Source organism: Sesamum indicum, linkage group LG11, assembly GCF_026168435.1.
Source record: "Sesamum indicum cultivar Baizhima isolate 11 linkage group LG11, ASM2616843v1, whole genome shotgun sequence".
In the NCBI taxonomy this organism is placed as follows: Eukaryota; Viridiplantae; Streptophyta; class Magnoliopsida; order Lamiales; family Pedaliaceae; genus Sesamum; species Sesamum indicum.
In genome coordinates, this window is record NC_142667.1 from 13,200,418 (window position 1) to 13,211,137 (window position 10,720).

Consider the following 10,720-nt stretch of genomic DNA (forward strand, 5'->3'; position numbering starts at 1 on the left):
TGTAATATTGCAAATGAGTAGATTATTCTCTATAAAAAAAAAGTAGCAATATACCCCCTTTATTAGTTAAAAATGAAGTAATTTACTCCTGAGTTAGTTAAAATAAAACAATTTACTTTCCCGTCTAAAAAGATAAATTGCTTCATTTTAAAAAATACAAAAAGATAAATTATTGTATTTTAAAAAATATAAAAAAAATAAATTACTAAATTATTTTATAAAAAGATAATTTACTCATTTATAATTTCATAAGAATTGCTTGAATTTTTCCCCAAATAAAATACTAAATCACTATATGTAATTTACGAGTCACGACTCCTCTACATTTGAGTAGACCTCATATATTAATTTTACTAGACCGATATAATTTGAAGATGAAGGTGAATAGACGTTTGATTTTGTTTTTATTTTTAATCTTAATCTTCAGCATTTTTAATAGGACGAAAACTCTTTATTAATTTTTGTGAAAAAAATGAAAATATATCTAGATTGTACGTTTCTAAAGGTGTAAAAATTGAAAATATAAATATTATTTTTAATTCTTAAAAAATCAACATGATGTGAAAACAAATCATATCATCATCACACCGTCTTTTACTAGACAATGATGAGGTCTGAAAAGATTATTTGAAAAGTATATTTTCGATAGTCGAGGCTGTAAAAATGAGCATTTTCAAGAAAATTGGAGTAGACAGACAAACTTCCAAAATCAAAATACTGTAAAACTAGAAAATAACTTCTAGAAATAAAACCAAACGCCTCAGATGTTATGAGAATTACTCCAGGGAGAGAGATGAGAGGAATGAGGAACACCTGTATTAAACAGGTGGCTCAAATCCAATCATTCTTCCACGATTCTGCACTCAAGAAGTTCAGTAACCTTGCACGACAAAATACAAACTTTGTTTTCCTCAATTGTGAATATGCCAACATTTTAAAAGGCCAAAACATCATGCAAGAGAATCATTTTAACTTCATATTGAAAATCATTGTGCCTAATAATATAGAGCACATCTTCATCCACAAAACCTGAGAAGAAGATAAATATTCCCGGTGCTTGAATCCTCAACTACGGTACCTGCTGCGCTCCCTATCACGTTCTCGTTCTCGTTCTCGTTCCCGTCCATAATCTCTGTCCCTGTCTCGATCATACTCGTAACCTCGATCTCTATCTCTTTGCCTATCATGTTCTCTACTTCGGTGCCTCTCCCTCTCCCTATCATCACGCTCTCTTCCCCTGTCCTTACTTCTGTCTTTTCTATCCCTTTCACCTGCACCTGCAAAAACACCCGCATCAATTCTAAATTCAGTTACAAGCTAAAAGTTGGCAATTTGTAACAGTAAAGCTATATGAATATAAAGATTGGATTTTCTCCAGTCTCATTCTAGAAAATAACAAAAAAGATTTGCACAAAGCTGGGAAGGAGCTGGAGCAGTAGCCATGGCCCTAGGCTGATATCCTGGTTGGAGACCAAGTGACAGATGAAGCAGAGATAAGGGAAAGAAAGTGGATATGAATAATAATGTCTTTGCTACACCAAAATTTCAACCATTACAAGCATCTCAACTCCTAGTAATATAGGAACTGTATCTGTTATTCTGTTTCCAAGTGCTACCAAGATAAAGTACGCAGTTTTGCAGCAGCACTAGAACAGATATGCTACCAATGAATGCATTCAACTGAACATCAAGGTACGCTTGTCAAGAATTGAGCAACACTTTATCAAGGGCACCAATTACAATCCAAAATTTGGATGACAGTGATTACAATTACCTGGTTCTCGATAATTGCTATATGAAACTATAGAAAAATGAGCACAAAAGTAATATGGTTACAGTTTCTTTGCTGCAACAAAGCTAGACACAGATAGGTCATTTTTGTCCATAGATCAGATGTTACAAAGATAAAGGTCCAAATGGCGAGGTCAAAATTACTTTGACAAGAAAATATGAAATAGAATCAATTCTCCAACATTAGCATTTGGCCACCTAGAGTAAGTGCACAACAAATACACTTAAGCACATGGCCAAAGACAAAGACGACTTGTGTAAACATGCCAACCTGACTAGCAAAAAATTACCAAGCAGGGCTATTCACTGGATTCGGCATTCAAACGTAATAGTCTCATGCAATGTGCATATTAGTAATTAGGAATTAGGACCAATGGTAATATTATAATAGTCCAATAACACTGTTCGCACAAGAGACAAAATTCATTAGCATACCTAGTTCCTCAACCTCCCATCCTGCACGTCCAACACCAGGAACACCCAGAGCCTTTTCAGCTTGTTGTGTTTTCGCACGGAATTTTTTCTTAAGGTTTCCAAACTCATCATACATTTCACCATCATCCTGAGATCATAAACAATTATATTTATTGCCTCAGATTACGTAATGAACCAAACTTCTAAAGAAAGATGGAATTACTTCTTCAGCCTCTCGGCGGCGCCGTCTTGTCTCTTCTATTTCTTCTTCGTCAAGTTCTTTGTAGCCTCCACCACGCCCTCCTCTACATCAGAAGTCAAAAGTGGACCAATATCAGTATTCAACTAACAACGTAGATTAATAGATAGGAGAAGAAAACGATTCCAAAGCCCTCTCTCTTTCAGAGCACATGCCAAACAAAGATTAAGAGAAGTCAACTCGAGAGCCAGAGAAAGGATAGAACACATATTCATCAACTTCTTTATAGTTTCCAGAAACAAGCTTGACATAGACACGTAAAAAAATTCAAAAAAAACATCTGAAGATCCTGGAAGGAGAAAATTTGAGCAAGTGCAATGAAAGACGCCTGATTCAATATTCCGAAAAGCCACATATGTAAATAAGAAATAAGTCTGCAAGTTTATCCCCTGGAGAGACAGTAACAAAGCCTGTAAAGGAATGAATACAGCACGAAGAGAAGAAGCCAAAAATGTAATATTGACATACAGGCATACCTCACTCCTCCCTCACTAAGTCCAGGTTTATTGGTATTGCAGATGTTGCATTTTGTGCGCTTTGCCCAGTTAATATTTCCACACCTAAATCAATAATTCAAAAGTAAATACAAAGGACATACAAAAACATGCTTTAAATAATTGAACAAATGAAACCTGAAAGCCATCACATAGTATAAACAGAATAGATGGCATCCAACCAAAGTAAGTATCAGAAAAAGAGAAGCTAATAACTTCCCAGAATAACCTAGGTGAAAAGACCACACATACGAAATCATTGTATCCAGAAAACCTTTTGCAGAAATCCATCTAAAACAATAGCAACAATGAATATGATACACATTCTCGTCCAACTAAACCTATCCGGTTTTCCTTCCACAGATATCTATATTCGTAATCAAGTAGCAGTGTCCATAAAAGCTGGGACTTACAAAGTCAGTCACCAAAATTGACACAAAACATGACAACTAAAATTCATGTATAATGGTTATGCTATGTCAATATATATAAAAAAAACTGGATTAAATTGTGCTTATTTGAGCAAGAGTTCGACAGCTAAAAAATAAAATTTTAAATGGCACCTCTCAATCCACAGAGGCAGCTGATAAAGAAATACTAAAGCATATTTTCCTACTGGATCCATTTTCCAGAGACTTCTGCATCTGTACTTGGATAAATACTACGTTAACTTGGGAGTATAAAAGGACTTGATGGAGTGATTGCTCATGGGATATTTCCCCAGAAATTAAGTTCTGGACATGTTTTCTTAAAAAAGTAATGTTTTTTTGAGTTTAGAGAAAATCCTTCAGCCAACAATACTAGTTTCAAATCCTACTGCAGTAAAACTCATATTCAACCATGAGATTTACAACTCTTAAATTGAGTAAGAAATCCGCATGCGATTTACTTCTTTGCTCCAACTATAGCATTAAAGATGGGCCAAAATTCAATGCAAAAAAATACAGATTGTCACTCTCCCCTGGACATTGGTACCCCAATTAAGACATGGTTATAATTTCCAAGTGACAAGCCCACTTGGTATGAGACTTTCTTCCTTCTGAGTTGACAAGTCCAGAGTGGATGGATCGTAAACAACATTGATTTAGCTTGGAGAACAGTAATTATATATCTTCCAGACTGAAAAAGACTAAACCATCAACATGATTTCAAATATAGAGAATTGTGGGAGGGGTCCAAACCATTCACATTCTTACATTGGACAAGGCCAATCATTAGGACCAAACAGCCCTCCTCCAGTAGCACCAGCACCAACGGCACGAGTAGGGCCTCCTAAATCATGGCCACCCCCACCTCGGCCCCTTCCTCGGCCACCACCAGCACCACCACCGCCAGAGGCTCCAGCCGGACGTGCAGTTCCACAACGGTTGCAGACACCTCGAAACGCAAAGTTTACATTGCCACAACTGTTTCCACCGGAAAGTATGAGAGAGTACTTGCACAGATAATTAATGGGCAAAACATGAAAGATTAGTAAAAGAGAAAGAATGAGCAGCTCACCAATAATCACATCACAGACCTTGTATTCGTACACAACCAATCTCCCTCTTGTTGCCATGGTTTCCCCCCAGCATCACCTCGACCTCTTCCTCTTCCACCCCCACCATCCACATCACTAGCTCCTTCCTCCAGCCCGTTCAGATCACTAACTACATTATTCCCTGCTTCATCTTTGCTCTTTGTCTCCGCCATGAAGACTCCAATTTTGGATCCATGAAAATCGTTGTTGTTGAACCATTCAACAGCAGCCAATGCAGCATGTGGGTCCTCATACGTGACTGTGGCATCTCCTTTGGGCTCATTTGTCACTTTATCACGGTATAACCATATCTTGGGACGCCCAGTTCTTTTGTCTTTCTATAAAGCAGAAGTACACTTCAGTCTAGAAGCCACTGACAATATAAAGCATGCCTATACACACTCAGGTGGAGCACATAGACACATACACAAATGTTCAAACCTGAAAACATAGACTGGTTTAACGAAACTTCCTGATTATTGGCTAGGTTGTGGAAGATAAACCCATAAAGAACTGGGCTAAGGAGCTGTAAGTAAATTTGTACACAAACCCACGTGCACACCACATATACATTGCTCACATTCACATGGACAACGAACATATATCATATAGTTGCGCGACAAACAAACATAGAAACTATACTCCAGAAAGAATTGGGCTAAGGAGTAAGTAAATTTATACACAAAGATATCTGCACACCACATATACATTGCTCATGTTCACATGAACAACGAACATATATCATATAGTTGAGCAACAAGCAAACATAGAAATCGTTAAAAAAGATGATGGATATCCGAAAGTTGCTTGCTTACAGGATGGAAAATGAAATAACGAATTTAATAACATCTCAAGCAATACCTCATGTGGAACAATACCTTTAGCAAGCCAATAGTACCGAAGTGCTCAGCCAACATATTCTCATCTGTCCCAACCGGCAAGTTACAAACATAAACAGACCCATTCGTCGGGGCTCCTTTTCCCGAATAGTTTGCCATTGTGCTCCAATTTCATGAATCGCCTGAACAAAAAAATTAATTAGGGCGCGCAATTACCCTTCTGATTCCCCTAGCCAATCAAGTAATACGAAACCAACTTCAACTAGAACTTCGCATAAAATAAGAAATCTAGAACCCTATTTATAGTGGTCACGATGTAACAGAAACTGATAATAACAGTAAAGCACCATTCTTCCATAATGATGAATTACCGAGTTAGGATTTCATAAAGCACGGAAAACACGAAGAGAAATCAGAGAGGAATAGCACCTTTCGCCGGTGCAGGTGCCCGCCGTCGCAGGTTACTCCGCTGAGAGGGATGAGGAAAGAAGTGGGGAATCGGTGGCTGCGAAAGGGATCAAGTCAATTGGAAATATACCTTGGGGCATGGAACGTAATTCCAGGGTACATCGTAGGATATTTGCGTCGTATAAAAAACGATTGGGCCTCCGTCTACTGCTGATCCAATCCTTCTGGCCCACCATCCAAAACCCAATTGGCGAAGCTGTTAACTTTATTATATATTGGCCCATCGCAGTATGTTACCATGGAAGTCCAGTTTGTAGATTTCATTATATTGTAACTTGTATTACATTACACATTTCTATACCAAAAACCCTTAAAATATATTTAGTTAAATAATATAGGCATTTTCTTAATCAATTAACTCTCATACTAATTATTTATTTATGAATATTCAATATTAATTCATTTTTTTAATTTTAACTAATTATTTATTTTATCTTCAAATTTGAACTACTTACATTATCGTTCTTTAAGATTAAGATAAAATATACAAACACTCCTTACCTTTGTAAAATTATAACTACACCCTAAAACGTTAGTGTAAGTTTTTATTTTTAACTAGGATAAAATTTTAATTAAAATCATAACAATAGGGCTATATTTATAATTTTTACAAAAGATAAAAAGTGTTCTTGTATTTTGACCTAATCACAGGGGTGGCAATGTAATTTACCCATTAATGTCTTTCAAAAACTTATAACTACTTTTACTACATTCTTTTGTACTTTCATGTAAAACTAACATAAGGCTTTCACATGCAACACATCTCTTTTGGAGTTCCGAGCAATTCGACTTGTGATTGAAAGGATGAATGATCTAGTTTTTGAGAAAGTTATATTTGAAATAGATTCGGCAGATGCTATCAAGTGGATTAAAAAGCGCCAACTATGTAGTTTGCTTAAATGTCTCATAAATTTAAAGAATATGGTAAATCAAACTCACGTGGAATTTTTGAAAAAATCATAAACAGTGTAATAGTTTGGCTCATGACGTGTTTAAATGCACACATGGAGCCAAGTGGGATGGTTCTAACTCCTCCCCCCCCCCCCCCCCCCCCCAATTTCTCGATAGATGATTTTTTTTTTTTGTGATAAGGGACCTAAATTCCTTGAACTCTTGTCTTTTGATTAATGAAATCCACTAGATTATATATGTGTGTGTGTGTGTGTGATTTAGATAAAGAATGCAAAAAAGTATGGGTAGATTACAACGACTTCTCATGAGGGTTGTTATAATTATGAATACCCCATTATTATTCGAAAAATTACAAATACCCCTCTAATATTTGCTGAAATTATATAATTTTTGGATGGAGGTATGAAATTGTCAATTATGTCATTATCGTTTTTTTAAAATAAAAATTTATAGAAAAATTGGATAGAGTGAATGAAAAAAATTAAAAGAATTATGCACTTAGTCGGTAAATATAAATAAAATTATAAATTTTAGTCTACAAGAGCATTTAGTCAGTTTATCACTGAAAATGGATGAAAACCTAATGAAAACTAACAAAATGAACCAATTGTTAGATGTTAAAATTAGGATGTATTGGTAATTTTTAAAACAATGAGAGAATATTTATAATTTGCCAAACTTTAGAAAAGATTATTATAATTTACTAAATAATATTTATCACGTATTTGTACATATATATATCACCTATCACATGAAACTTGAAAATAGAATTCTCCACAATAAAGTACTAAAATGGAAGTATTTACATATGAAGCATGTTGATTTGATATGTTCAATAATGATGTGCTAGAGAAATAATTATACTGATTTGCGTAGATTCAGAAATGAGTGCAATTTACGTGTGAATGACGTTTTTGTGGAAAGGGTAACGTGCCAACACAATTGAAATTACTTCATATTGACTTAGCAGTAGTGTGTAGTTTGTTGGAAGAAGGCAGCGATGATTTGGAGGGTTGACGAATTGAAATTCCATTTGCCAAAATCGCAACGTACACATTTGAATCGCCCAACGGCTAAGTGGGCTCCGATTCGACCTTTTCCCTTTGTCATCTACCATGCACTATAACGGCCTCAAACTCGCACCGCCATCAGACTATGTATTGGAATTGTAAATGCAGGCAAGACAATAGTGGGTAGAAGCCACTAGCCAGCCCCCAACCCCAACTACTCAACTCCACAACCTTTTTCCAAAACTTAAATGCTATACTTTCCATTACCCAAAAATCATAGGCCCCAAACAAACTTTCCATGTCCAATAAGTAGATCATGATTAAAGTAGCTCCATACCATTCATCATGTCTCTTCTTTTCTCTACTCTTCTCCTTGCTTTTTATTATAAATATAAATTAAACAACCACGAATATATTTATTATTATGATTCAATTTCAGAGTATGTCCCGATATTATAGGTCATTTAAATATTACTTTCTATTTTTTCTTGATGTACTTTTCATATATCGTTCGCCAATAACATTGCTATTTTTTTTAAAGGTATCATATTCTTGCAAAGTACCAAAAAATAATTAATACTTATTTGAGATTAGTTTGATTGAAATTGATTTAATTATATATTAATCATTTAAAAAATAATAATCAATTTTAATCAAATTTAAGGAAAATTTTTATTCAAATTTGATTCAATCGCCATTACATGGTAAATATATTGTGCTTATAATGTGATTGATGTATAATTTAAAAAAATAATCAATTACAAAATAAATGTATAGGACTCAATTTGTGATGGAACTTTATTTAAAAATTTCACAAAAGATGTTTGTGCCAAAAAGTACAAAAGGCGTATGCCAAAGTAGCACCACATGAAAAAATCCAAGTACAGATAAAAAGGGCAGCCCTTCTCACATCCACTCACCACTTTCCCATTCCCAAATTCCAATGCCTTCCCTTTCTCTTCTCCTCCTATTCTCTTTAATTCCTCTTTTCTACCTTTCTTCGGCCTACACTACCACCTTATCCCTCTCACCTGCCGCCTTCGCACCGCCGCTTTCCAATCCATGGCAGAGGCTCAACCACTTCGCCACCGCATCAACCACCAGAGCCCACCTTCTCAAACACCCCAAGACCAACATTTCCGACACCAAAGTGCCGCTCTTTCCCCGTGGCTACGGCGGCTATTCCATCTCTCTCAGCTTGGGAACGCCGCCGCAGACCTTATCGTTTGTCATGGACACTGGTAGCAGCCTTGTCTGGTTCCCATGCACACAACGGTACACCTGCAGTTCCTGCAATTTCGTAAGCGTGAACCCGTCAAATATCTCCACTTTTATACCCAGATCATCATCTTCTTCCAGGATTGTCGGGTGCAAAAACCCGAAATGCAGATGGGTTTTCCCCGGTGTACAGTGCAAGGACTGTGGGGGAAATTCAACTACCTGCACTGAATTTTGTCCGCCGTACATAATTCAATATGGGTCCGGGTCAACTACTGGGTTACTACTATCTGAAACTCTAATCTTCCCTGAAAAATCAGTGAACAATTTCGTCGTTGGTTGCTCCATTTTCTCTTCCAGGCAGCCCTCTGGCATTGCCGGATTCGGGCGTGGCCCGGAGTCATTGCCGGCTCAGATGGGGCTCAAGAGATTCTCCTATTGTCTGGTCTCCCACCGGTTCGACGACACGCCGGTAAGCAGTGATCTAATTCTGGTCAGCGGCGGCGGCGCCGGCAAAGGCAGCGCAACCAACTATACTCCTTTCCGGAAAAACCCAACTTCCTCCAATCCCGCCTATCAAGATTATTACTACGTGACGCTACGGAAAATCACGGTGGGCGGGGTCAATGTGAGGGCCCCGTACAAATTCCTGGTGGCTGATTCCGACGGAAACGGAGGGACGATAGTGGATTCCGGCACCACCTTCACCTTCATGGAGAACCCGGTGTTCGAATTAGTGGCGCAACAATTCGAGAAGCAAGTCGGGAAAAATTACAGCAGAGCCACTGAAGTCGAAAACCAATCGGGCCTGCGGCCGTGTTTCAACATTTCAGGGGAAAACTCATTAACTTTACCCCAATTAAGCTTCCATTTCAAAGGCGGCGCAGAAATGGTTTTACCATTGGGGGATTACTTCTCGTTCTTGGATGATTCAGTAATTTGCATGACTATAGTGACGAACAGCGCAGCCGAAGGCGGAGTCGGGCCGGGCCCTGCAATAATTTTGGGTAATTATCAGCAGCAGAATTTCTACTTGGAGTATGATCTAGAAAACGAGAGACTTGGATTCCAGAAACAACTGTGCAAATGAGGTTAAATGATTTTAACCCCTCCTTTTTCTTTTTAGTAATAATAATGAAATTCGGTCCGAACGTGGACAAAAATCTTGAAAAATAAATATTAAAAATGGAAAATAGAGTCGTGGAGACAGCAGCAGGAAAACGACAAGTGATGACCGAGGAGCTGGTGGTGTTATTAATTTGTAGTTTAGGTAAGAATTATTAATGTTATGAGTTGTGACTTTAACAACCTAAGTATTTTCATTCATGATGATGATGATGTAGTAGTTGTTCTTGTTGTAATGTGTATCTTCCTTTTCCTGATTAGTATTTCTTACAATGAATAATTATTACCCCGTTTCTTTATTTGCAGATTAATTAGATAATAAAAGAATGTAATGATTCATTTGTTGAATCTAAGTACCCTGTGTTTTCTGATGCACAACTCCTCCTTTTGTTTGCAAGAAAGACAACAATGCTATTGTCTCATCGCATCTTGCCCCGACTATTGCAATTCTTCTTCCAATTTTGATACGCTCATCTAAACCACAAAAATCGTCATCATCAACCACTGATTGATCACAAAAGAATCGTCTATAAAATTTTCACAAGAGACAAGATAATTCAACAATTATAATAAAATATATAATTAAAACTATATTTTATCATCACTAATGATATATAGCAGAAAACTGAGAACTCCTAACACTGCTTTACTTAAACTGACTAATATTTTAT

The 10,720-nt window shown here is 36.8% G+C and overlaps 2 protein-coding genes across 3 annotated transcripts; one reads left to right on the plus strand and one right to left on the minus strand.

Annotated features, from left to right (window-relative positions):
• Nucleotides 1-701: 701 nt before the first annotated feature.
• TAF15 (TBP-associated factor 15) lies at nt 702-5,892 on the minus strand. 2 transcript variants are annotated; one of them, XM_011095922.3, is made up of 8 exons: nt 5,746-5,892; nt 5,356-5,498; nt 4,478-4,815; nt 4,155-4,364; nt 2,941-3,024; nt 2,429-2,510; nt 2,227-2,353; nt 702-1,277 (listed from the first exon to the last, which is right to left on the minus strand). In XM_011095922.3, exons 2-8 carry the CDS (start codon nt 5,473-5,475, stop codon nt 1,066-1,068), a joined length of 1,173 nt encoding a protein of 390 aa, XP_011094224.1. In that variant the 5' UTR covers nt 5,476-5,498; nt 5,746-5,892; the 3' UTR covers nt 702-1,065. The 2 variants fall into 2 exon arrangements, with proteins under 2 accessions (XP_011094224.1, XP_088731960.1); XM_088875834.1 differs by lacking the exon at nt 5,746-5,892 and having other exon boundaries at nt 5,339-5,478.
• Nucleotides 5,893-8,574: 2,682 nt separating this feature from the next.
• LOC105173979 (putative aspartyl protease At4g16563) lies at nt 8,575-10,348 on the plus strand. Its single transcript, XM_011095923.2, has one exon. It carries the CDS (start codon nt 8,650-8,652, stop codon nt 10,012-10,014), a length of 1,365 nt encoding a protein of 454 aa, XP_011094225.1. The 5' UTR covers nt 8,575-8,649; the 3' UTR covers nt 10,015-10,348.
• The last annotated feature ends 372 nt before the right edge of the window (nt 10,349-10,720 follow it).

Bases quoted from the DNA above. Each gene is read 5' to 3' on its own strand.
- TAF15 (XM_011095922.3), bottom strand. From the start codon at position 5,475: ATGGCAAACTATTCGGGAAAAGGAGCCCCGACGAATGGGTCTGTTTAT. The intron at 4,365-4,477 runs GTCTGTGATGTG...CGGTGGAAACAG, and splicing joins TGGTTGTGTACGAATACAAG to TTGTGGCAATGTAAACTTTG. The intron at 3,025-4,154 runs GTAAGAATGTGA...TTATTGATTTAG, and splicing joins AATGATTGGCCTTGTCCAAT to GTGTGGAAATATTAACTGGG.
- LOC105173979 (XM_011095923.2), top strand. From the start codon at position 8,650: ATGCCTTCCCTTTCTCTTCTCCTCCTATTCTCTTTAATTCCTCTTTTC.